We start from the raw sequence: 27,647 nt of genomic DNA on the forward strand, positions 1-27,647 counted from the left end.
AGTGCAGTTTCAGATTCAGCCAGGAGATAAGCAAGGGAGAGGAGAGAAAGTAGAAGCAAAGAGGAAGGTCTTGAGGTGCTTCTGGAACCGGAGATGGTTATCCTCAAGTTTCAGAGAGGCAATGGTGCTGTTCCAGAGGGAGGCCCCAGCGGAAGAAAGAGATCTACCACCAACTCGCTGCTTGGAGAAGCGACTAACTCTGAGGGAGTTGGAGGCGGATGAGCGAAGAGCTCGAGAATGAAGATATTTAGGAAGAGAGTTGAAGGTATTGAGGCCCCAGGTCCCAGAAGGCCTTGTGGACAATGCAGATGGTTTTGAACTTCATCCTCGCCGCCACTGGGTACCAGTGCAGAAATTTCAGCCCTGGAGAGATACGATCTATGGTTTGAGGCCAGGGACATGTTTCGCAGTCCTGTTTTTGGATGAGTTGCAGAGGGCGGACAGTAGAGGCAGTCAGATTTAGAAAGAGGCTGCTGCAGTAGTCCAGCTTAGAGAGGACCAGAGCTCTGGAGACGGTGAGCTTCTGGGGGAAGGAGAGGAAAGGAAGAATACCTCTGAGGAGGTGCAGCTGGTAGTGTGACTTCTTAGAGACGTCAGAGATGTGAGGAGAGAAGGAAAGTGTGGAGTCGAAGATGACCCACAGGGTTTTAGCCTCACAGGTGGGAGAAGGAAGAAGGCCAAGAGAGGCCAGCCAGAGAGCTGCAGGAAAGGATGGAGCAGGTGTGCCGATGAGGAGAATCTCGGTCTTACTGGCATTAAGGCAGAAATCATTGGCTGCACACCACTCCTGGATGGCGGATAGACAGACAGTCAGAGATGAGAGAAGGAGAGGAGGTGGAGGAAGGGAGCCTGGAAATGGGTTCAGTGCCTTCTGCATAGCACTGAAAGTTGGTGCAGAGAGCGGCAATGCAGTGGCCAAGAAGTGCCAGGTACTGGTTGGACATTTAGGGAGAGAGGTTAGACCGTCTGGGGGACATCACAGGTAGAGCTAGAGGAGAGGGAGGACCCAAGTTGGACCTGGGAGGGTCGATTGGAGAGGAAGGAGGTCAGGCAAGGCAGAAAAGAGATCAAGGAAGATGAGGACACAGGGGGTGTTGGAATCCAGGTTGGAGAGCAGGTCTTCACGGATGTTCAGGAGAGCAGTTTCCATGCTCCTGGCAGCTCTGAAGCCAGACTGAATGGTCATGGATGCAACAACAGATCCAGAGTGAAGATTAAGCTGGGAGATGGCCAGCTTTTCCAGGAGTTTGCCTAGGAAAGGGGTGATGGAGATTGGACGATAGTTAGCCAGGCAGGAAGGGTTTCTTAAGAAGAGGGTGCACAAGGGAGTACATCAGGTGGGAGGGGGAGACTCCAGTGGCGAAGGATTGGTTGCGGAAGTCGGCCAGAGCAGGAGCCAGGGTGTCAATGTGGTCTTTGATGGTTTTGGAGAAACGGGGGTGAACCTGTTTTGACGAGACTTTCATAGATCGGACTTGTCTAGAAACCTCGTCTGAGGAGAACAGGGGAAAGGTAGAGAAGGAAGGAAGGAAGGAGGGAGGAGAGTTGGCCGCAGAAGGGCCAGAGGAAGAGCAGGGAGTAGAGGCAGGAGGGGGAGAGGAAGAGAGAGAGGACTGGATATCCTGAGTTTTAGAGATGAATTGAGGCCGTGCAGAGGGGCTGTGAGGGTACAGGAGAGGGAGAGACTGCAGCAGGATAGGCCAGCTCCTTGCAGATTTTAAAGAGTTAGGTCGAGTTGTTTGATGCCCCGGAGACTCTGGCTTGGATGTGGGCTCTCTTCTTGGTGTGGACTGAGAGCCTGTATTGCCTTTGGAGCAGGCGGCAGGCCAGTTTGTCAGAGGATGTACCGTAAGCACGTCATTTCCTCTCAGCCACCCCGCATTGCGTTTAAGGGAGACGAGGTCTGAGTTGTACCAAGACTTGCACTTGGCTTCGGGCTTCAGGCGGTTCCACATGACAGGGGCAAGAACATCGAAAGTATCAGATTTAGCAGAGTAGAGCATGGAAAGGGCTGTGTCAGGGTGTCTGCCAAGGGGGGACGAGGGGGAGAGAAAGTGGCGGCGAAAGCCTCAACTGACGCACGCTTCATGGGTCAGATAACTGAGAAAGTAGGTGGCAGTGCTGGAGTTGGCTTGGCCTGAGGGCTAGAGACGGTGAGATGGGAGGAAAGGAGAAGGAGAAAGTGATCACTCCAGGAGAGAGGAGTGGTGAACAGGATTGAAAGGGGAAGGTCTGAAGAGATCACAACATCCAGTGTGTGCCCTGCAGAGTGAGTCGGGTCAGAGGGGAGAATAGAGAGTGAGAGAGAGTCACAGAGGTCACGAAAGAGTCCAGTGGAAGGTCAGGAAGCATCCAGGTGGATGTTGAAGAAGAAGAAGAAGAAGAAGAAGAAGAAGAAGAAGCTCAAGCTCAAGCTCAGAGGGAGGAGATCTGACCAGGTGGCCAGAGAGAGAGAAAAGAAAAAAAAAATCGAAAGAGGTGTTGGCACCTTTTCTCTAGCACCAACAAAGGACGCGATTCGCCCAGTCAATCTTCGGTTCCTGGAGTCCTGCGCTCTGGTGAGGGGATTTGTATGAGTTGGATTGTGTCTCTGGAGGTTCACTTGGAGCTCAGCAAACACTTGGATGGATTCGCCCTTTCTAAGATGATGCACTTCAACTGGGTCGGAAGGAGTCCTCTTCGGAGCTCCTCTGTCGCATAGAAAACTGGGTCAGGACAGCAGTGGTCGTTTCATGATGTTGCAAAGGGTCTGCAGGCGTCTCTGGTCGTCTTCTTCAGTTTCCGGTGGTCGACTTGCCTTTCACCTCAGGAACTTCACCTTTTATTCAGTTTCAGCACACACTCCTCTGAAATCTCTTGCGGTAGTTTACGGAAAGGGGCGGGTGGCTGTCCACTCAGGACAGCCAGACCCCCAGTGGGAGCTTGTTTCATTCAGGCACTCAAGCAGACAGAGGGCAGGGAAGTGAAGAACTCCTCCCCCACTTCCTGCGTGCCCAGACACACCAGAGCCTATATGGGGGCACCCAAGGGTTTCTGCCAAAGGCAAAACACACACACACACAGACCTCCCCCTCCCTGAATGGTAGAAGGGCTAACAAAGAACAACCATGCAAGAAAACACGAAAAAAGAAAGGAGCCACCAAGTTAGTACTTATGTAACCCTATTGTGCACAACCGGGGCTATGAACATAGCCTGAGGTAAATAACACACACAATAGTTATAGAACACGTCCGCTGCCACCAGCCATAACTACAAGGTTGTAGCTGTGACTAAAAAGTCACAGGAGCAGAGCGAAGTGGGATACTAAGAATCCTGTTGGCACTCAACATAAGCTGGTGTGTGCCTATCTCTCAGAATATAAACTTTTAGGAGAGATACAAAGTATCTCTCTCTATCCTTAAGAACAGTAGAAAGTAAGGATAAAGAAAGGATCTCAAAGGAGTACCCAAAGGGTTCCCAGCAACACTGCCCATAAGGAAGTGTGTGCTGCAAAAGTTAGAGATGCCTTAAAAGAGATATGGAGGAAAGTAGACTCCATAGCAAAGGTAAAACACAGAGAACAGAGTTCCAAAAGAGACAGCCCGTAAGAATGAATGAGTGGAATAAGGCTCCACTCATTCAGGATTTAAAGAAACCGGTCCAAAAGTCCAGCTAAAAGTGCTGGGGGTCTCAATAGGAGAGGGGATGAAGCATACAAATTATTGTTCGGGAGATGTATCATTTGTATGCTTTATCCCCTCTTCTAGGGAGACCTCCAGGGCTCAAGTCGAGGGTACACGCAGGTGGACGGAGTCCCCCACTTTTTTCAGAGGGCACTTTGATATGCTAATTTCTGGAGACCCCAAATTCAATTGGTATGCTAATGAGTCCTCCCACATTTGTTTGAGCCCCTCCAACCCCCCACTTGTTTTTTAGGACTGGACCCCTGGAGACCTCCAGCACTTTTGCTAGACTTTTGGACCTTTTTCTGAAATCCTGAATGAGTGGGGCCTTGTTTCCACTCATTCATTCTTATGGGCTCTGTCTTCTGGAACTCTATTCTTTGTATTTTACCTGTCTTATGGAATTTTTTCCTCCATAACTCTTAAAGGCATCTGTATTTTACTATTGCAGCACACAGCTCCTATAGGCAATGTTGCTGGGGACCCTTGGGGTTCTTCGAGATTATTTTTCTTTATCCTAGAGTAACAGTTCTTCTAGTCCTTCATAGTCTGAGATTAGCACACACCACCTTTTGTGGAGGGGCAAAGGGATACCTAGTATCCCCCTTCTCTCTGTTCCTGTGACCTTTTAGTCAAATGCACAAAATCCTAGTTATAGCTGGTGGATGTGTTGTTTGTACTATTGTGCGATTTCGCTACCGCAGGCTATGTCCCTAACCTCGGTAGTGCACAATGGGGGCACCCAAGTACTAACTTGGGGCCTTCCTTCTTTTTTCACCATTATTAGCGTGGGTGTTCTTTGTCAGCCCTTCTTCTACCATCCTGGGAGGGGTGGCCTGTGTGCGTTTTGCCTTTGATGGGAACCCTTGGGTGTCCCCGCCTAGGCTCCAGAATGTCTGGGCAGGCAGGAAATGGGTGGGAGTTTTCCACCCTCCCCCCCCCCCCCCCCTGTCCTTTGTCTGCTAGAGTGCCTGAATGGGACCAGCTCCCACTGAGGGTCTGGCTGTCCTGACTGGACAGAAGGAGAAGGAAGATTGATAAGGCGAGGGAGGAGCCTATCAGAGTAGAACGTTGGGTTGAGGGCCCTGTACCATGATGGTACCATTGCGATCGACATTGATGACGACCCTGGAGGTGGAGAAGAGGGTGAGAAGGACCTTGCAGTGGGTGCCACCATTGGTGAAGAAGAGAAAGGAGGAAGAAGAGTGATCATATGGAGAGTCCATAGGTTGGGTGAGGGAACGACAAGGAGGATGTCGGGGAGAGTCTCTCTGGCGGAGGCAGTGACGTAGGTGTCTGCAATTGGAAGGCCAGGGTTGGAGCCCAGTATGTCCTTCTTGAGTTTCTTCCTGCCGGACTTAGTAAGGGGTGAAGGATAGGAGATAGAGAGGCAGTTAAAGAAGATAGAAGAGAAAGAGAGCGCCATAGCAAACTGCAGAGAGTGAGGTACACATAACCAGGCTGAGGCAACAGAGGCACAGGGAGAGCAGTGGGTAGTGTGGGGGGAGGGGGAGGGCAGAGAACAGGGCGCAGGGCTGGGAAAAATGGGAACTGGGGAGAGGTAGTGAGCACAGAAAATAGTGAACACGAAGGAAAGGTATAGCAGGTGAAGTGCAGAAGGGAATAAGAGCACAGGGACAATGGGAACTGAGGGGGAGGGAGCAGAAAACGGAGCAGAGGGCAGCTGGGGTAACCAATCCCTGTATTTCCACCAATGAACGATGTGACCACATCCAAGTACAATCTTTGACTGGCAGCAAAAGAGGGATGTGGACACAGCTAAGTAGATCAAGCGCAGGTCAATGCAGGATGCGCACACAGCTAATTTCAATTTTAGAGCAACAGCAAGGTCAATGCAGGATGTAACACAGCTAGATACAATTTAAGAGCAACAGCAAAGTCGATGCAGGATGTAACGCATATATGAAATATAAGGACGGTGCCTGTTAAGATGGATTTAAAAAATCTGGCCTGGTGGACCGATTTCAGGAGGCCACCCTAGTTATAGTGAACCAGGAACTCGGAGGTTACCTTAACCCCATCAAGGTAAGCTTGGAGAGTGTCAAGGCTTGGTATCGGGAGAAAGTGAGGGGGATGGGGGTCAGGGGTCCAAACACACTAGAAAAATGAAATGAGCAAGAGTATTATCATCGCACAACACTCAGTTATCTAACATATATACACTCACCTTAGGTTTAAAGAAATGCATTAAATAAATTATTTAACTGAAAGGAAGGCAAGTAATGATGCAGTAAGGAAAACCAGTTCACAAAAAAGAATGCCCTAATTTTATTAGTCCAATCCCTATGCTGAATGGGGTCTTGTGCCCAAAAGTCACAAAGCTTCTTCTAGAAGAAGAAACAGATGTAGGAAGAGTTCTTGTGGTGGTGAAAAAAATTCCAGGGCACTTCTCAACAATATTACAAGTAAGATTATTTTGCTATCCTTTAGAACAGCCTTTAGAGCAAATGTTCAAAAAACAATGGAATGGAACAAACCAACGTTTATTCGAAGGTTTATTATTGGGGGGGACAGGGGCGGCTGAATGTGTCGAGTACTCATCCCCCTGACTCTGATTTTTCCAGGTGACTAGGCAGGTTGACTGGGAGTCGCTGGAGTTAGGGTTTCCCGCTGTTGGATCCAGCAGATGCCCAGGAGCTGTGGGTGCAAGGATGATTCCGGTTGGGTCCAGGAGCTGAGTGCAACCCTTGTTGACGAAGAAATGCAGCAGGCATCGATGCAGGCCTCTTCACGATAATGTACCTGGTGGGGGAAGGCTGGTTCCAGCTACAGTCACTGCACACGGGCGACAACAGGCGTCTCTCCAGTTACGGTCGAAGAAGACCTTCGAAAACGCAGGAAGGGATGCCAGGCCTCTTCGGGCGTCGCCCATCGATCTTCAGTCGTCTGCTGTTCTCCACAGGATACTTGGCTCCAATGTTGATCTGATAAAAATGTCTGGAGGAGTCCTTATCCTAAATCCTACCTGGAAGCAAGTCCAAGCCCAGTAATGGAAATGATCTCCACCAGCCAGTAGTAGTCAATCATGGACCACTGTGGGTTTCATTCATGGACAATACCCAGACTCTATGGCACCATAGACCAGACAGTCCACCCACTTCCTGGGTCCACACACAAATGACATGCAAGGGCCCGCAAAAGCAGCAGCTTTCCCGCGTGAAGGCATGACCATATAAGGGATTTCCTGAGCAGGAAGGAAGAAAGCCAAGAAACAACATGGCTAAAGAACTAGAGGAAATGTGGTTCAGCCATTTTAGCGCACTAGCCACGTTTAGTAGCCACATGCAGTAAACATGAATGTGCATACTAAAAATACTGCAAAAATTGTAAAAATGTAATTGCTCCACCACCTTGTCTTTACGCACATATAAAATTAACCAAAAATCCCCAGTGTAAAAGTATCCCCACTTCACTGCTTTGTAAAATGCTGTGTGCTGTTAAAAAGTTACCCAAACAGGTGAAGAGGCAAAAGGGAAACCTAGTTTCCCAGTACTGATAGTTTGAAGGACTGATCAGTTTCCCCATAACGAAATGAACAAAAGGTCAGGGAAGTGAAGCTGAAGGTTGCAGGTCTCTGTACAAATCAGGACAGGTTCAAAAAGTGTGGCGGTCCATAGTATATGGAGGTAAAGTTGCCTAAAAAGAAATCTTTGCTAACAATGTCCATGAAGGAGAACTGGAATTACAAGTAACTAATCCACCATACAGGTAATTTAAGTGGTCCATGTTTGGCATCACAATCAAAGTGGTTTAATCTTTGCAATAATGCCTTTAGATGTGACTGCAGTATCAACCACACCATTTTGAATTGGAAGTAAAATGTTCTCTTTTTTCCCCTTAGGTTTTTAAGTACAGCACTGTTATTGAAAAACATAAATTGTTTATCTCTGGTTTACCATACTCTTGCACAAAGGAAGAGGTGGAAGAGCTTTTTAAACCCCATGGATGTGTGAAAGACATACGAATAGTAACAAACCGTTCTGGAAAACCTAAGGTATGTATATTGTATTCCTTTTAACAACTTGCTGCGAAGAACAATTGTTGGTGTATGAATGTCAAGTGGTACATAACATGCCCTTTTACTTCTGGCAGCTTCGTTATTTATTTACCTTTTGGCAGTATTCCTTTTATTTGAATAGTAAATCTGCATAGCTGTTTTTAAAAGCACACCACAGTATTTGTCTGCTCCTCAACAGTTTTGGTGAATTTTGTGAAGGCTTACTTGCCATCTGTGGGTAGTATGCAACGTATACACTGAGTGTTGCAGGCACTGCATACAGGCTGTTATGTGCTTTTGCAACCTACAGGCAGTTAGCCCTTGTCTGTTAAGTCAGAAGAATTAAAACAAAAGGTCTACACGTTACAAGCATGTGTTGGTGATTTGGGAAATGCTTTTTGGTTTTATGAAAATTAGCAGACTATTATTTGAAGTCTTACGAATAATGTGAACAGTATGTGATTACTTAAAAATCCTTGGACCAGATTCTCAGTGTTAACCAATTTGTATCAGGTTAACGTCCTAATGAATGCTACTAAGGCTGCTGCGTAGCACAATGTTTAATGTTGAAATGTTCATTAAAAAACACATTTAACACAAATAACCATTGATTATTCACATATATGCAGAGGAGAGAAGTGGATTCATTAACCACAGATGTTTTTGTTTTTGTTAGGGTCTGGCTTACATTGAGTATGAAAATGAGGCACAAGCTTCACAGGCTGTATTGAAAATGGATGGTACAAAGATTAAGGAACACGTCATTAATGTAGCAATAAGTAACCCTCCCAGAAGAAAACAGTCTGATACGCCTGAAATGGCAAAACCATCAGCATCCATGGTTCCTCGACAGATCTACGGAGCGTAAGTTTCGGTCATGGCCATGTATTTATTTTAAATCACTGAATATTTGATATTTTTTTTTATCCTCTCCTTGTCCATGATCAGGTCACATTGGTAAACATCAAACATTGTTAAACAAGCCAGGCAGTTGCGTCTCCAGGAATCAAATTTAGGCGGGGCATGGGGGGGGGCACAGACAAGAGTAGGGGGACTGTTAGGGAGCATTCTCATAAATGTCCTAATTCCCTTCACCTTAGAGACCCCCAGCAACTTTGCTGGATTTTGAGGACTTGTTTTTTACCTGTAGAGTGTGACCCTTTTTTTCCAACTCTCAGGAATTTTGATGTGTGTTTTACTCTTGTGTTCTTTGATTATGGAGTTTTAGACCACTGCATAGGCATCCTCTTCATGTGTGTCACGCAGCACCCTCAATGCACAGGGAGGCCTTTTAGGCTGTCCCAAGGTTTGGATGCCTTCTCTGGGATAAACTACTGTTTCCCAGAGAAAGTAAAGTGAAATTGACTTTACTAGTCTTTCCAAATTCCTAGACCCAGCACACACTATCTTACAATAGAGTGCTGGAGGGGTTACTTAGGATCCCCTATCTCTAGAAACTGATGTAGCAGGCACATGCTACACTTTCCTCTCGAATTGGCTGGTGGCAGTGGTTTTACAATGAACTACCATGATTTTTCCAAACCACGAACACCGGTAGCGTTAAATTGCGGGAGCCATATTTTTCAAGATGGCGTCTGAGCCTCCTTTGTTTAAACGGGTCCCAGTCTTCTTTTTTCACCATTTCTTTTTGGAAAGGTCCTTCTAGAGTTTGTCTCTGCGCGCCAAACTAGGTTTGGTCCGTTTGTTCCTGCGCTTTTGGCTGGCTTCAGGACTGAAGACCGCCTCTGTCGCCTGAGTATCTGGGGTGAGCAGGAAGTGAGGGAGGTGCCTGAAACTCCCTGTGCTTCGTGTCCTAGGAGATCCAAATGCACTCTGACGTGATTGACTGGCTGACTGTCCGGCAAGGACAGCTACCCTGTTGGGTGAGTGGCAGCTAGGCTGGAATGAATGGGAGAAAACTGTTTAAAAGGAGAGTCTCTTGGCTTGGAAGGCAGAGCCGACCACTGGAACGAAAGAAGCGAAGATGAGCTAGAAGAGGACGGCTGCTGCAACTCCTGGACCGTTGGTTTGCCCACTGAAGCCCTGCTGCAGGTCCGAATCACCAAGTTCATTTCGACAGAGAAGCCCTTCAAGGACGACGCCTTCCTTTGTGTTGGTGGGACTAATCAACTCGTAAGCCACCTGGATACCATTCTCGGAGCTGGTTGTATTTTCCTCAGAGTGTTGCAGGAAACCGAATAGCTAAGGAGAAGGACACCAGTTTGTGTGCTTGACGACAGCTACCGCAATCGAAGATTTTCCAGTTTGCCTGCTTTGTGACCAGTCCCCATGCAGTGCAGGAGTCCCCCGGCATCCTCCCTCTTGTCCCCACGACTGAGGCTCAGGAACCGCAAGATCTGTAGGAAGTACCAGGAACAGAAGTCCTGAGCTGCATCTTTTTCTTCAAAATAAGGTACTGTGAAAACCCGACCGAGAGAACTTGCCTCTCACTGCGAAAGCGCATGAAGCTTTGGCAACTTGCAGGCCTAGTCAGCTTGTGACCTGACATATGATTCTTTCTTCTATGAACTACTTCTGAGAACCGTGGCAAAGACTTTTCTGTTTATCTACCAGAACCGTTTTTAATTATACAAGACTCTAGCCCATTGACTTTGGCCTCCCTATTGCATTGGAACATCTCCTCTGATGAACTCAAACTATTTGCACTGTTTAAGAATAATTATACTATTCGTTTTATTAACTTATGCCTTTTTGCTCCTACTTCATATGCTCTGAATGCCATTTTGCTACTCCTCAAACGTATTTTAAGTGCCTCAGAACAAGTGTTTTACCAAGAAACTTTGAGTATGAGAGTCTATTTGAATATTTGTGATTGTAGACCTCTGTGTAACATCATTACAGCTCACATTCCCTCTTGAGATGAGCCTGGCTGCTCAGCTCGCTACCAAAAACTGTGTCGTACAGACTTATGCCAAAGGTTGGTTTTGCTTACACCTGTAGTCCTAGTTGTGTAGTGGTCCCAGAGGGTACTGCATACACACTTTGCCTAACACTGGTGGCATGCGATGAGGATAAATTGTAGAGTTGTTACATTGAGAGTTCTGCTTTACGTTTGTTCAAATAGTAACCTTCACAAGGCTAAGCACCACTAGAAAAGCAATTTTATCATGCCTAATATGGATAACTACAGACAGGAGGCCCTGATTATTTTAACAGTAGATCAACTGAAGGAAATGTGTAACATCAGGAACCTCCCTGTCAAAGGAAAGTAAAATGAATTGATTGAAAGATTGTTGGAATTTCAAAGTCTGAGAAGTGGGTCTGTTACACCTACTCCTTCAGCAAATGTGGGAAATGTTGATGAGGATGATAATGATTTAGAGTCTAACTGAAATGTTATTGATGAGCAAAAAGAATTAGAGGAGTCTCAGGATGAGAGCCCCTCTGGACCTCAACAAGTTCTTGGGCCTCAACCTTTAGCCATAGGGACCCTACCAGGTCCAGTACTGAATCCAGAATGTGTGTCTCTTGAAAAGATGAGACTTGAGTTAGAGTTCAAAAGGCTCCAAATGCAAACTGAAAGTAAATATCAAGAAATCAAACTCAGAGAAATGGAAATGCATCATGCTCTTGAAATGAAGAAATTGTCTCTTGAAAATGGTTCTATCCCAGAGTCTTCTAGGTCTTCCATTCCTAAGAGACCTTGCATGCCTAAGGAAGCTGTGAGTATGTATGAGGTGAAACTTGATATTTTGGATTGGTTGGCTGCTTTTGAATATAACTATGGGATTCAGGGTTTTACAGGGAATCAGTTGATTCCTTGACTTTTGTCTAGGCTCCACCAGGTTGCAACTGATGCTGTAATGGAGGAGGGGGGAACTTGAAAGATTGGAGTATGAAAATGTGAAGCTAGCTTTGAGTGCTAGATTTGAGGAAACTCCTTCCCAGTACCTTGAGGTTTAGGACCCTCATAAAGCATGATGGTACCCCTTGGGCTACCTGGGTGTGTGAATGTTTTGAAGAACTTGGATGGTTGGGTAAAGGGTTACAGAGTTAACACTTTTGAAGGGATGAGAAATCTATTTTTGTTGGAATCTATTTTTGATGCCTGCTCTCCTGAGCTGAGACAGCACTGGCTGACTCTAAGGAAATGAATCCAAAGAAACTAGCTAAAGCTGCTGACTTGTGGGTTGCCAACAGGGCTACTCACAAGGATTCTGGAGGAACTCCGAAGAAGGATGCCGGGGCAGCAGCAAAAGAAAGATGGCAAAGAGAATTCTACTACCTCCAATCCAAAAGAGGGCCCCAAACAGAAAAAGGGAAAGCCACAAGGGAAACTGAATCAGGTTAGTGAAACCCTCTGGTGCTAAACCAGAGGGAGGTCAGCAGAAACCCCCATTTGTCAAAACATTTGGAAAATGTTATGCTTGTGGGTCTACTGACCATATGAAAGGGGATCCCAGATGCAAGGGTAAACGTTCAGGGGTCCACTCTGCCTCCTTAGCCTTTACCCCAGACGCAGAAGTACAAATGGCAAGTGGAAACTTTCAACTATTGGCTGAAGACCCCATTGGAGTCTCTACCAGTGTTTCCTTAGTGTCACTGGGTCTGTGGGAACAGCAGTATTTAGATGTATATAATTCAATTCCAGATAACGCAAAAGAATATTACAAGGACAGTGTACTTGCAAATGGTCAGGAGACCCCTGCCATTAGAGACACTGGGGCCAGCATTACAGTGGTGGATGAATCTTTTTTCAAGCCTGAGACACCCAAAGGCCTCACTAAGCTTGCTGGAGGCCCTGTTCAAATGCTTCCAAGATTACCAGCTCTCAACCAGTGCAACAACATGACTGTCAAGATACCTGTTAGTGCGCGGAGTGAGGTGCTTGGGAGAGACCTGTTGGGGAATGATTTAAAAACTCTTGGAGTTGTATCAAGCCTCCCCAGGCCTCCCTGTAAGAGGAAACAGGAAAAGACAAGGAAGGCCAGAGAGAGTACCTTAACTGACTCTCAAGAGGATGTTACAGAAGAAGCTTTAACACCCAGCCCACAACAACTACTAACTGCTATTTCTAAGAAGGAGGCAAAGGGGAAACCCAAGGTCTCAAAGAAAAAGCAAGAGAGCACTCCTGTGTTTCCAACAAGGACATCCCAAGAGGACTGTCGAAAGTCACACCTCCTGACTTCTCCAGCAGCTAAGGCTGAGTGTGAGGAACAACCAGGAAAGGTTGAATCAGCTGCTGAAGATTCGGAGCTGGAAGAAGACCATGCCTGTCAAAGCACTCTGGTCCTAGGCGCAGGAGCGACGCAGTACCAACCACCCCCACTATGGTCGTGGAGCCTGCAAGTCGAAGCTTACGCAGGCTACCCGGACCAGAGCAGGGAAGGAGGGTTAGGGTCTCGTTGATTGGATAGGTTGGGGGGATATTAGGAAAACCGGATTGAGGATTGGGTAGTGGTTGTGGATAGGACGGGGAATTTAGGGGAAAGGGTTGATTGTTGCACGCCTTCAATTGTACTTGGTACCAAGTAGCTATTTACACTCCACTTCCACATAGTCAGACTGAGGCCCACTGATTAATTCTACATACTAGTCAAACCATGCACTTAGTTTTGTGCACAACTAATTAGCATTTTCAGCATGCACACTTAGCTCTGGTTTTCAGTGTCCTGTCCGTAATGAAGCCGTCAAGTCTTGTGGCAGTTCCGTAGTGTTCTGTGCTGGTCCAAGAAGCTAAAAGAAATAACACGAGTTAGGGTTTTGCCTCTGCATTCCCATAACCTTCTCATTCATTCCTCACACACATACAAACACACAACATTCTTGTTGCCACCCGAGCTCAAATCACGGGCTTTTCAGTGTGCCCAAGTTCGCCACTTTTCTGAGGCTTCTCCACTAGTTCCTGATGTGGACAAATGCCGTTATTTAACTTCCACAGGGGTCTTCCTTCAGACCGCCGCGGAAACTTTTGCCACGTGTGTTTTCGCCTCCCGTGCGCCCTGTTCTCCCTGGTCCCAGGAGGCGGGAACACACGTTCAAGCCTTTCGTATGCTCCGCTCCCCACAACAGATTGGCGGCGCATCTAAGATACACGCCCACTTATCTTTTCGGTAGGCGCAGGGGCTAGGAATGGGTGGGCTAAAGCCCCCTGCGCTTCTCCCCCGATCCCTCTGATTCCCAAGATGGGTTTAAGAACTTATCTTGCAGGAGCGAGGGGCCGAACTGCTTCTCCGGCGGGGCGGGGCCCCTCGCGAGTGATTCTGGAGGAGCTGGGCTCTGCACGTCCTCTCCTTCCGAAGTCTCAAGCGCAAGCCCCGTGCCTCGGGGCTTGCGCATGCGCGTTGACGAGCCACACCCTGCTGGACTCCTGATTGGTCCGCGGCGCCCCCGAGCATGCTGGGTATTGTAGGCAGGAGACTGCTTCTGCTGGGAACTGTAGTCTTTGAAGGCTGCTTTTCTGCAGAAGGGGCACAGCAGCCTTTTAAATGGATACACTTTTCTGGGAATACCTCGTACACTCATCACAGCCCCCACCATGCCCCTCTGCACCCCCTGCCTAGGTCTAGTCTTGGCTTTGGCCCTGACAATGCCCCTGTTGGAGATCTGGATCCTAAAGACCATCCTGAGCTGCAGTCTTTACTGGCAGAAGGTGGCCCCTGTAGGGCAGACTACAGCAGAGGTCAAAGTGTGTCCTTCTCTTGAAGGACTTCGCCAACAGGCAGCTTCCCAGCTGGACGGGCAAGAGCCACGGAAGCACAGGGTATACTGGGAAGATGGCCTCTTCTACAGTGAACCAACTGAGTCTATCCCAGAGGACTACAGAAGACTGGTAGTGACTCTAGAGCCAATACAACAGTTCCTACAGTTAGCCCATGAAATTCCATTAGCTGGTCACTTAAGCTTTAAGAAAACCAAGGAAAGGCTTTCTCTATATTTCTACTGGCCTAAGTTGGGGTCTGATGTAGATAAATTCTGTAGGAGCTGTCACGCTTGTCAGACATCTGGCAAGAGTGGAGCCATGAATGTGGCACCCTTGGTGCCTCTCCCAGTGGTGGGAGTCCATTTTGAGAGGCTAGGAATCAACATTGTTGGTCCCTTAGACACTCCAACCTCTTCAGGCAATCGATTTTATATTGGTTGTAGTAGACCATGCTACTAGGTATCCTGTAGCCATACCTATCAGGACTGTTACAGCTCAGGCTTTTGCTAAGGCCCTACTTGGTATTTTTTACCAGGGTAGGTTTTCCTAAGGAAGTCATTTCTGACAGATCATCAAACTTTGTCCCACTACATGCAGGCCATGTGGAAAAACTGTGGAGTGAAACTTACAAGTTCTCAACTGCCTACCGTACATAGACGAATGAATTGGTAGAGAGGTTTAATAAACTATGAAGAGCATGATAGGTGCCTTAGAGGAACCCCTTTGAAGAAAGTGGGACCTTCTACTGCCATGACTTCTATTTGCTTATAGAGAAGTCCCTCAGGAGGGAGTTGGATTTAGTCCCTTTGAGCTTCTCCATGGTCCTCCAGTTAGAGGTCCATTGGCCCTAATTAAGGAGGGGGTTAGAGAGTGCTCCTTGCCCCAAGCCAGTGAGAGTCACTGACTATGTGCTTGGTCTCCAGAGGAGAAAGACACACATGACAGAAGCATCTGATAACTTGAAAGCAGGTCAGGCTCTGGTGAAGCATTGGCATGACCAGATGGCCAACATGGTTGAGTTTACTCAAGACCAGCAAGTTCCAGTTATGGTACCTACAAGGCAGAGGGCCTTACATGACAACTGGAATGGGCCCTTCAAGGTTGTGGGAAAAAACTGGAGAGGTCAATTATTTGGTGGACTTCGGCAATCCTAAGGAGGCCCCCAGGGTCTTTCACACCAACCGTCTAAAAGCCTATGTCTCAAGACCAGAAGTGGGAGATTTGCTTCTAGCTTCAGCTCAGGAGGAGGAGGAGGAGGAGAGTGAACCTCTACCTGATCACCTCAGGGGACAACCTTTAGATGGAAAGATGGGAGTTAACCTCTCTTCTAATTTGACATTGGAACAACAGGAGGAGTGCAAGTTTCTGTTAAATCAGTTTGCCCCCCTGTTTTCACTATCACCAGGCTTGACTCCTTGGGGCCAGCACGATATTCTCACTGGTGACTGTTTACCTGTTAAAAGCAGAGGTTACAAGATATCGGACCATGTAAGAACCCACATAAAGGAGGTCAACAAGATGCTTGATCTCAGGGTAATAGAGCCATCTACAAGTCCATGGTCTAGTCCAGTTGTACTTGTGCCAAAGGCAGGATCCAAGGAGTTGAGATTCTGTGTAGACTATAGAGCTCTAAATGCAGTCACACAGACTGATGCCCATCCTTTACCTAGGACAGATGAGCTGGTGGACAAACTTGGTTCAGCCAAGTACCTCAGTACATTTGACCCAACGTCAGGCTATTGGCAAATAGCCCTGGCAGACCATGCCAAAGAGAAAACTGCATTTTCGACCCCAGCAGGTCTCTATAAGTTTAAGGTAATGCCTTTTGGATTAAAGAATGCACCTTCTACGTTCCAAAGGGTGGTTAATCAAGTTCTGAATGGGATGGAAGTCTTCTCCATGGCATACTTGAATGACATTTCAGTGTTCAGCCTTACTTTGAAAGAACATGTTGACCACTGAGGATATGTTTTGCAGGCTCTTGAGCAGGCCCATCTGACCATAAAGGCAAGTAAATGTCAAATTGGTCAGAGCAAAGTGGTCTACCTTGGACATAAGGTAGGAGGAGGTGAAATAAGGCCATTGCCTAGTAAAGTACAAGCTGTACAAGAATGGGTCACCCCTACTACTCAAACCCAAGTGAGAGCCTTTTTAGGTTTCACTGGTTATTATAGGAACTTCATAGATAACGATGGGTCCATAGCGTCTCCGTTGAATGTGGTCTCCTCACCCAAATTCCCCAAGATGGTCGGCTGAAATGAGGAGTGCACCAAGGCATTTTAAGGACTTAAGAAAGCCCTTTGTCAAGCTCCAGTCTTAATAGCTCCTGACTACAGCCAAACCTTCATTGTACAAACAGATGCTTCCAATACAGGTATAGGTGCAGTTCTGAGTCAGCTGGATGAGAAAGGTAGGGAACACCCAATCTGCTTCATCAGCAGGAATACGAAGGACCCGAGACAAGGTGGGCAACCATCGAAAGTGAGTGTTTTGCCATTGTGTGGTCTCTGAAGAAGTTTAGACTATACTTGTATGGATCTACTTTTGTGATTCAGACAGACCACCAACCCTTGAGATGGTTAATGCAGATGAAAGGGGTAAATCCTAAATTGATAAGATGGTCAGTCAGCCTACAGGGGTTTGATTTTACCATTGAACACAGGTCAGGGTGCAATCACCAAAATGCTGGTCTCTCCAGAATGTATAACCGGCCGGAGTAAGGAGATTCATCCAGGGGTGGATTAAATCCTCCTGTCCCTCAGTGTTTGGGGGACGAGTGTTAAGAGAGAATGTTCATAAATGTGCTAATTCCCTTCACCTTAGAGACCCCCAGCAACTTTGCTGGATTTTGGTGACTTGATTTTTTTTTTATCTGGAGAAAGTGTGACCCTTTTTTCCCCACTCTCTCATGTATTTTGCTGTGTGTTCTACTCTTGTGTTCTTTGTTATGGAGTTTTAGACAACTCCATAGGCATTATCTTTTCATGTGTGTTACACAGCACCCTCAGTGCAATGACACAGGGAGGCCAAGGTTTAGATACCTTCTCTGGGATAAACTACTGTTTCCCAGGGAAAGTAAAGTGAAATTGACTTTAATAGTCTTTCCAAATTCCTAGACCCAGCACACACTGTCTTACAATAGAGTGCTGGAGGGGTTACTTAGGATCCCCTATATCTAGAAACTCATGTAGCAGTCAAAAGCTACCCTTTCCTCTCGAAATGGCTGGTGGCAGTGGTTTTACAACGAACTACCATGATTTTTCCCGCAGCGATACCGGTAGCGTTAAATCGCTGAAGCCATGTTTTTCAAGATGGCGTCTGAGCCTCCTTTGTTTAAACGGGTCACAGTCTTTTTTCACCATTTCTTCTTGGAAAGGTCCTTCTAGAGTTTGTCTCTGTGCGCCAAACTAGGTTTGGTCCCTTTGTTCCTACGCCTTTGGTGGGCTTCAGGCCTCTGTCGCCTGAGTGTCAGGGTTGGGCAGGAAGTGAGGGAGGTGCCAGAAACTCCCTGTGCTTAGTCTCCTTGGAGATCCAAATGCATCTAGCGTGATTGGCTGGCTGACTGTCCTGCAAGGACAGCCACCCAGCTGGGTGAGTGGCAGCTATGCTGGAATGAATGGGAGAAAACTGTTTACAAGGTGAGTCTCTTGGCTTGGAAGGCAGAGTCGACCACTGGAATGAAAGAAGCGAAGACGAGCTGGAAGAGGACGGCTGCTGCAACTCCTGGACCGTTGTTTTGCCTGCTGAAGCCCTGCTGCAGGTCCGAATCGCCAAGTTCATCTCGACAGAGAAGCCCTTCAAGGACAAGTTCTTCCTTTGAGTTGGTGGGACCAATCAACTCGTAAGCCACCTGGATACCATTCTCGGAGCTGGTTGTATTTTCCTCAGAGTGCTGCAGGAAACCGAATAGCCGGGGAGAAGGACACCAGTTTGTGCGTTTGCCAGCTTTGTGACCAGTCAGCTTGCAGTGCAGGAACCCCCCTACGTCCTCCCACTTGTCCCCACGACTGAGGCTCAGGAAAAGCGAGATCTGCAGGAAATGCCAGGAACAGAAGTCCTCAGCTGCATCTTTTTTTTCAAAATAAGGTACTGTGAAAACCTGACCGAGAGAGCTTACATCTCACTGCGAAAGTGCATTAAATTTTGGCAACTTGCAGGCCTTGTCAGCTTCTGACCCGACATGAATCTTTCTTCTATGAACTACTTCTGAGAACCGTGGCAAAGACTTTTCCGTTTAACTACCAGAACCGTTTTGCTGATACAAGACTCTAGCCCATTGACTTTGGCCTACCTATTGCATTGGAACAACTCCTCTGGTGAACTCAAACTATTTGCACTGTTTAAGAATAATTCTACTATTCCTTTTTATTAATTTATGCCTTTTTGCTCCTACTTCAAATGCTCTGAATGCCATTTTGCTCCTCCTTTAAAGTAGTTTAAATGCCTCAGAACCGGATAGTGTGAAGTATTGTAGTATATTTTTGTGTGATACTCCTTTTAGTGAATGTTTTCTGACTGTGTAATAAATTAATAAGTGTTTTACCAAGAAACCTTGAGTATAAGAGTCTATTTGAATACTTGTGATTGTAGACCTCTGTGTAACATCATTACAGCTCACATTCCCTCTTGAGATGAGCCTGGCTGCTCAGCTCGCTACCAAAATCTGTGTGGTACAGACTTATACGATAGGTTGGTTTTGCTTACACCTGTAGTTATAGTTGTGTGTAGTGGTCCCAGAGGGTACTGCATGCAAACTTTGCCTAACATTGGCCGCCTATAAAAGGGCACTGTGTATGCTTTTCCCAAATTGACACAGGCAAAGTAGTCCAAAGTGGCCCGGGGGAGGTACAAATTGTGCATTTATACAGCAAGCAATTCTGTTGTATATATGTTTATATCTTGATGTGAATGATATTTTCGTCCTATATCGATATTGAAAATATATATTGGTATATCTCCAAAACTCAATATATTGTCCAGCACACCCACAGCACCAGTTAATTTCACTCCTGGTTTCAGCGTTTGTCTGTAATTTGTTCAGTTGCTGTCTGTTGTCATTGGCTGGTAATGGACACTTGCCGTTCTATGCACTTAGAAATTATAGTGTTCATATTGTGTCCCGATTGTATCTGCTGTAGGTGGCCTTTCACAAATGTGCCATTAATACCAACGCTTCTCCATGCCTTTTTGTGCATCTCTCATCTGGCTGCTGGTGCTATTCTGGAAGGTCTGTGCAGATCGTCTTTGTGTGGACATTTTATAGTGCAAATATAGCGGGCATGTGAACTAGAGGAGCACTGTGTGTCAGTATGGGTGCTATAACAGCGGTCAACCAGCAACAATATATGATCATCTAAAGCAGTGTCTTTTGCAGAAATGGAGCCACTCTAATCTCTTTGGGGACAGTGTGTCCCCTTTCAGGCCAGGAGAGAGGGTGAGAGGGTTGTAGGTAAAAACAAATTGTAGTATACATGTGGTCCAATAAATCACCGATAGACTTATGTATTGTAAAAATAATGGTTTATTTTATATACAAGTAGGCAAAGTTACATCTTTGGAAAGGTAAGTACTATATCTTATCTCATAAACACAATCATGAAAATCCACACAATACTATGGTATGCAACCAACAGTATAACCATATTCAGAGCAGCAATATGCAGTTCAAGGTGAGTAAAACCCAATGTAAAACATTAAAAATGGCATTAAGCTATTCTTTTTTTTTTATTAAACTTTGTTTATTAATTGTGGGACACAACATTGCAACAACACGAAATTCCAAACATAGACATATCAGATACATTTAGTTCAAATATATAACATAAAGTGTGGTATTACAGGACAGCCATATTACTGGGCCCTGCCGGGCTGCTACTGGTCGAGTCCGCTTCGCATAGATACTCTTAACGGGGCCCAGATATCCTTTGGTTTGCATGAGTTCGGAAGTGACATTACATAGTGTTCCTCACATTCGTTAACGTACATCAGTTCTTTAAGAAAGTGGCTCGCCTGTGGTGCCTGTGCACTCTTCCATTTTTGCAGAATGCATTTTTTTGCCACCGCACATGCAACATTAAAGAGCCTTCTGATTACCTCTGACTGTTTTCCTATATCCCCGAACAAGTATTTTTGCGGCGTGAGGTCTGCCGGTATCTGAGTTACTTCCTCTAGGATTTTTGCCACCTCCCCCCAGAACACACATGTGTGGGCAGCTCCAGTACATGTGCATTGAGTCCGCCTCGTCTGCGCCACACTTCTGACATCTACCTGTACTGCTGTTTGCGAATTTCGCAATCTTTTGGGGGGTGTAGTGCAACTTGTTTAACACCTTAAATTGGATCAGCGGTAGGCCCGCGTTCATGGATACCCTCTTGGTCAGTTCACAGTACCTTTCCCAGGATCTTTCAGTTATGGCGGTACCCAGGTCTGTTTCCCAGGAGGTCTTTAATTTGTTCACCGATGGAGTTTTGGCCTGTACAGCAATGTATAGTCCCGAGACACTGGTTCCCGAACGGGTTGACAAGGCCACCAGGCACGGGTGTGGCGGGGGTTCGTCTGGGAACATTGGCCACCTGGCCTTAAAGGCCATTTTCATTCTATGGTATTGTAATATCATCAATGGACCCCTTCCCATCCCTGTTTTGAACTCCTCCAGCGTTATAAATCTGCCATTGGGAAATATGTCTTTGATTTAAAATTCACTCTCTGGGTCCCATATTTTCTGTACATCTGGATCATATGTGGGTAGTATACCGGGGAAGTTCCAGAACGGGGCCTCAGCATAGTAAGGTGTTTCCAGCCTGAGCTTACAGTAAATTTTGGACCATGCATGCACAGTTGTGCTGACTGGGTCAAACGGGCACTCATCTCTATGTTTTCCTTTTAAAGATGACTGACCTTAAGTCGGTTGGGCGAGCGGCATGTTTTTTCTAAACAGATGTGGGGTGAGGTATCCTGTTCATCATACCAGTGTTTAACAAACTGAGCATGTGCCACTAGATAGTACAATTCAAAGTCTGGGGCAGCTATACCCCCTTTGTTGTAGGGTTCCACCATTTTTTCCCACTTCATTCTGGCCGGCCCTCCACGCCAAACAAACTCCACTGCCATGGATCTGAGGGTGTCAAAGAAACGCCTACCAGGCCATATCGGGATATTAGTAAATATATATATAACAGTTTGGGCAGAATGACCATTTTCAATATAGCGACCCTGCCGATGAGCGAAATGGGGAGTGTAGCCCAGAAGCAGAGTTTAGCAGAAATCGTGGACAATAGGGCGTTGTGGTTGTTAGAGAATAGGGATGTTTTGTCTCCCGACACAACAACACCCAGATATCTTATCTTGTCAGGGGACCATTGTAGACCGTGCGTGTTATTTGGACATTTAGTGGCAGGGGTCAGTGGGAAAATTTCGGATTTGGAGCGATTAGTTTTGTAACCTGAATATTCTGCGAATTTGTGCAGTCTCTATTGCTGGCCCCAGGTGTATGTCTGGTTCCCGGATGTATAACAGGGTATCATCTGCGTATAACGATATTGATTGGGTCAGGCCCGACATCCATATACCCCTCTGTCCCTGGTGTTCCCTAATTGCTGCTGCCACCGGTTCCATAGTAAGGGCGAACAGTATGGGGGAGAACGGGCAGCCCTGTCTCGTACCCCTGCCCAGCTCAAACCATTCTGATATGGTGCGATTGGTCAGTACCCTAGCTCCCGGGTTGGTGTATAGTATCTTGACGCATTGTAGGAAGTATGGGCCTAGTCCAAATTTCCCGAGCACCATGAGCAGATATGTCCATGACACTGAATCAAACGCCTTTTCGGCATCTAGGGATACCGCCACCGCCTGGGCTTCTGGTTTAATCTGGGCCATAACACCAAACAGCCTGTGCAGATTCAGTGCTGTCGATCTAGTGGGGATAAATCCGCATTGGTCCGGGTGTACCAACGTGGGCATGTTAGGCAGGAGTCTGGTGGCCAGAATCTTTGCGAATACCTTGGTGTCACAGTTTATAAGGCATAGGGGTCATATGACATCTCGCTCGGTGGGTGCCTGGGCTTGAGGAGTACCGTTATTATGGCCTCTCTCATGGACGCTGGAAGTTTCCCTACCTCCATGACCTCCTCCCACACGGACAGTAGTATCGGGGCCAGCTCCTCACGGAGCTCCTTGTACAATTCAGCCCGCAGTCGTCCGAGCCGGGAGCCTTCCCGTTGGCTAGTGATTTAATTGCTTCTTTTATTTCATCAACTGTTAGGGGCTGGTCTAACAGTTGTCTATTCTCTGTTGACAGCGTCGGGAGCATGATGCTATCTAAGTATTCCTTAATGTCATTGGGAGATTTCAGGTTATGGTTGGTACATAGTTCTGTATAAAATCGGGAGAATTCTTTGTTTATGCCTTCCTCACTTGTGGTTACCGTGCCGTCCCCTGCTACTATGCTAGAAATCGTAGTATGGTTACTTTCGGCCTTTAGTAGGTTAGCTAGGGTGCGACCTGCCCTGTTTCTCTCGCCATACCGGTGTGCTCTAAATGGAGTAGCCATGTACAGCAGCTCCCTGGTAGCTAGTTTATTGAATTCTTGTAGATTACTATTGATATCCGCAAGGGTGCTGTCCTCGTGCATGGCTGTATATCGCTGTTCTAGCACCCCCAACCGTTTCTCTACTTCCGCCAGATCCCCTCTGACCGCCTTCAACAGCCCCGTGCATTTGGAAATCGGGATCCCCCTCACCCATGCCTTAAATGTCTCCCATAATATTGCAGCACTGTTGACTGAGTCAATGTTGGTTTCAAAAAAGATTTCTACCTCTGTATGTAATTCCTCTCCCACTGTGGGATCCTTAAGGATTCCGGGAGGCATTCTCCATCTCCTGACCGTGGGTTTCAGGTGTCCTAGTATCATTTCTAACAGGATAGGGGAGTGATCCGACAGGGTGCGGGGAAGTATTTTGCTATTGTCAATTCGGTTTACAGGGGATGTGGAGACCAGCCAGTAATCTATGCAGGATTCGGTGTCACGAGGAGTAAAAGGAATACTGTCTTTGATAGGGGTGCAGTGCTCTCCAGGCGTCTACCAGTGTTGCGATATGATTTGTTGTAGAATAACAGCTGTTTTTGTGGGATTCCGATGTGTGGAGGTGGAGCGATCTAGGGTAGTATCTAATATGGTGTTGAAGTCCACCCCCCCCCCCCCACACACACAATATTTGCTCGCTTCCAGAGAATCCAACCTCTTGAATTACATTTGTATAGAAGTCTGGGTCGTCCACAGTGATGCTGCCCCACACTATCACATATCGACCCAGAGGGTCTAGCTTGCTTTTTTCCAATTGGAACCCAATGGAGGGGTGGATCAGAACAAGCACTCCTCTTGCCTGTGAAGAGTATTCAGTATAATATCTATGCTTACCCCACCCTTTCAAGAACTCAGTGTTGACCTTCTGGAGCGCATGAGTTTCTTGTAACATGAGTATCTGGAGGTGGTGCCGAGTAACCTAGGCTCCCATTTTGTTCAACTTGGCTTGAGTGTTCAATTCTCGGACATTTCTTTTGAAAAGTTTTAGTTTAAGCCCTTGGGCCTTCGTGGCAGGATTAGCCATGTCTGTGTGTCCTTGTTGCGTCTCTTGACTTGTTGCTCAGGAGTATTCCTCGTGCTGCAATGCCACCACGATTTTTAACTTGTAGGACTCCTCCAACTGAGTCCCAAACCCTCAACCCCCCACCTTCCCACTTTGCTCAACGGAGCCGAAATTCCTTTGCTTAAGTTCGTGCTTATCCTGTTCTCCGCTTCTGTAATATGCGTGCTCTCCTTTTCCACTCGAGCCTTCAGGGACCCAATCGTTGCGACTATATCATCGAGTTTCACGTTTACCGCCATGAATCCATTTTGGACCAGTGTTGCCAGACGGTCTAGGGGGTCTTCCCCTTGCTTTTCGTGTTCCTGTGGCGTCCCATCAGCCGCCCTGTGTGGCTGGGAGCTGGCGAAGGAGTCCATCAGGCCGTTTTTTTTCCTTCCTGTGCCTTTCCTCTCGATGCGTCCCATGTGGCGTGGTGCGCGGCCGTAGAGTGGACTGTGTCCTCCCACATATTATATACTGTTGTGTACTCGTTAAAATGAGAGCAAAACGGTGGGTAGCGTTGAAGCGTCTGGCCTTCCGTACACCACCTTCCTCAGGGTGTCTTTAAGTAAGCATTTGTGCCTGCTGCAGGGCCGGTATCTTTGTCAGGCAAGTCCCGAAGGTTGATTGCAGTGACTGTCCCCTCACGACCATCAGCGGGGCGTCCCCCCTGCACCACGCCGGCCTTGATAAGGTTTTGCTCAGCTGGGCCTGCGTTGGCCTGACCTTATATATACGGGTTTGTTAATAGTACACCGGTTGAGGTATTTTGTTTGGTGCGCCAAGTGCCAAAAAAGGGGAGGAGTGGGAGGGAAGGGGGAAGTAGCCTCTTATGCCCCCTCAATGGTCCTATGTTACACATGTTCCAGCACCAGGAGGTGACGTCCTTTGAGGTCAGTATAGCATTTATATAGCATCACCTTTGCAATATTAAGTTTTTAAGAAAGTAAAGGTTAGGGTTAGATCAGAACAGATTGATAGGTTAAAAGAACAGTTCGATTCTTCCAAAGGGATGCAGGCAGTCAATTATCCCAGCATTAAATTGTAAACATTTAAAACCTGCAAGGGAACAAGCACTGCCAAAGTTAATGGGTTCAGGAGGCGGCCTTTAGGGAGCCAGGACACACAAAGTCAATGGACAGTCAAAGTTCTGATGCTCTTCTTAGAAAAATGTTCTTAAATAGACAGTGCTCAAGAGAGAAATCGCAGCTACTGTAAGGCCAATGCAGGTAAGTTGAGGTCAACTTAGAGTAGGGTTAAGTCACACTCGCAAAGATCGGAAGCACCCCAAATTGCAAAAGGATAAAATACCCCAATCCCCACAGTACCTTGAAAATGAAGAAAGTGTTCCAGCTGGTTGCCTTCACGATGCAATGCAGTAGACGCTTGTTCCTGGTCCTTGGTCATGGTGACGAAAGGGAGGATGTCTGGCGACTCCTGTGGCAGCACTCGAGAGAGGGACTCTGCAGCAATGGATTTCTGTCGCTTCAGCGTCTTTGTGGTTTTGGCGCCTTTTTCACAGCGCCAATGAAGAATGAAAAGCTCTGGTTAGGATTTCCTTGATCCCTCGGTCCTGGACTCTGGACGCAGATTTCTTGTTTCTGTAGGGTCCTCTGTATGCTTACAAAGATCTGGCCGGATTTGTACTTCGGAAGACCATGCACTCACAAGTGGTCGAGCTACAGCGGGTGTGGGGCTTCTGCAGCCTTGGAAAGTCGCAGCAAGTCGCGGGTTGCACCAAAATAGTTTTTCGGAGCTAGTTGGTCCCACCAGCCTAAGGGAGGAAGTATTCCTTTTTGGGTCTTCCCTGTCGATTCGAAAAACGGGGCCAGCAAAGGTGCAGGGCTTCACTGGGCACTTCGCAGTCCAGGAGGGTGCTGCTGGCCTATTCTCTCATCTTCCGCTTCGGATGTTGTCCTCTAGTGGTCGACTCTGCTCTTAAGTCCCAACAACCATGCTTTCGATTGCAAGTTACCATTGATTCAAAGCCCTAGGCTGTCAACCACACAGCAGGGTGGTGTTACGCTCACCTGGTATCCACGGGGACGCCACCCAGCCCTGGTTGGATGATGTGCACTCTTGAACCCTCTCCCGGTCCCTTGGTAAGGCCTCTGGTTAAAGATGGGTCTTAATATTGTAAAAGGTGGATTCTCCTTCCTGCTCCTCGTGGCAGGGGTGCGTAGATGTGGGGGGCAAGCAGCGACCAAGTTACTTCAATGGTGCAAGCCCCCCTGTGGGAATCCAGGCCTGCTGCGACTCTGTAGGTTTGCTGCTTTACAGACTTTATATGCAGTTCTTATGTTCCCCTTAGTTCGAATAATAATGTCTTGCTTCTTTCCTTTTAGGTATGGAAAGGTATTTTGGTGTTGTCATGCAGTTTGAAGATTAGCATTGGCCGGTAGGCGAAAGCGTGGTGTGCGCAATGCTGTCCAGTGAGTAATGCGCGATGCGCGGCGCCGTTTCACCTTTTATATTGCTAACCTGTGTCTTTTCTCTCCTTGCAGGTTGCGATGTTCCTCGCCGAGCGCCGTAATGTTTCAGCAATGATACTGACCAGGAGATGGCTACCTAGGTAAGAATTGTGTGGCGTTCTTCATTTGGGAGGAAACGTGAGTAAACGCTTACTAATGTTGCCTTTCTTTCTCCTCTTTCCAGGTTATGGTATTCCAGGATGCATGCGGTGCCGGATGATGGAGTTCGTACCTTCAGGTGAGTGGAACTGAAGTCCACGATGGATTGAAGACAGGATGCTGTTCCAGGTAAGTTTTGTGGTGTTCTTTCTCTCTCTTCAGGTCCTTGGTTTCAGGTAAGCTGGCATCAAAGAACTGCACACGGTGAGCGTTACCCTGCCCACAGCAGAATAACGCAAAGCATGTTCTGCTGTTTGGGTGTGGTTTAAATAGTCTCAGGTAAAGTAGTCCAGGTAAAATAGTCCCAGGCCTGCCACACCCAAAGTAGTCCAGGTAAAGTAGTCCCACGCCTGCCACACCCAAAAGACTAGACCGCATAGCTCAGTTCATTGTAACTGAGCTATGTGTGTGCCTCCATGTTGGATGAACCCACCCACCCCCAAGTTAAATAGTCCCAAGTAAATAGTCCCATTGTAATGTTGGTCTTCATGATTTTATGATGGTTATGAGCGTGGCGCCAAAGGCCAGGACTGACTCCAAGAGAGTCTTGGATGAGGTTTTAAGGCCTTTGACCTGGCCCTAACTGGAAGTCTGACTTGCCAGTGAGGGCCAGGGGCCAGGGGCAAGGGTCATGACAGGTGGCTGACCTTTTAGGACAGCCTGCCCGCCAATGGGAACTGGTTTCACTAAGGCACACCTAGGGACAAAGGACAGGGAAGTTTCGGGACCCTCCCTCACTTCCTGCCTTTCCAGAGACTCTGGAGCCTGGGCAGGCTTCAGAGCTGAAGCCTTCCAAAGGCAAACTGCACAAAGGACTCAGACCTGATGCAAAAAAGAGTAAAAGCCTAGAGAAAACTAAATAACAAGAAATGGTGAAAAAAGAAGACTGGAGCCAAATTGTGATAATGGTCACCGTTGTGTGCAGCACTGCAGCTGAGATATCAGCCTGCAGATATATGTCACTTGGTAGTTAAAAACAAAACACTGCCACCAGCCATTCAAGTAGGCTAATGCAACAAAATGTTACATGAGGAATGGGTTAAAGGAAT

The 27,647-nt window shown here is 47.1% G+C and overlaps 1 protein-coding gene across 1 annotated transcript in view; it reads left to right on the forward strand.

Annotated features, from left to right (window-relative positions):
- SART3 (spliceosome associated factor 3, U4/U6 recycling protein) overlaps window positions 1–27,647 on the forward strand; it is a 559,753-nt gene that overhangs the window by 505,785 nt on the left and 26,321 nt on the right. Inside the window, exons 17-18 of the mRNA XM_069619464.1 lie at window positions 7,526–7,678; window positions 8,358–8,545. Coding sequence (XP_069475565.1) covers window positions 7,526–7,678; window positions 8,358–8,545 — 341 coding nt within the window. The remainder of the gene's footprint in view (window positions 1–7,525; window positions 7,679–8,357; window positions 8,546–27,647) is intronic.

The sequence above is a fragment of the Ambystoma mexicanum genome, chromosome 10 (assembly GCF_040938575.1).
Source record: "Ambystoma mexicanum isolate Mex_15411 chromosome 10, UKY_AmexF1_1, whole genome shotgun sequence".
Classification (NCBI taxonomy): domain Eukaryota; kingdom Metazoa; phylum Chordata; class Amphibia; order Caudata; family Ambystomatidae; genus Ambystoma; species Ambystoma mexicanum.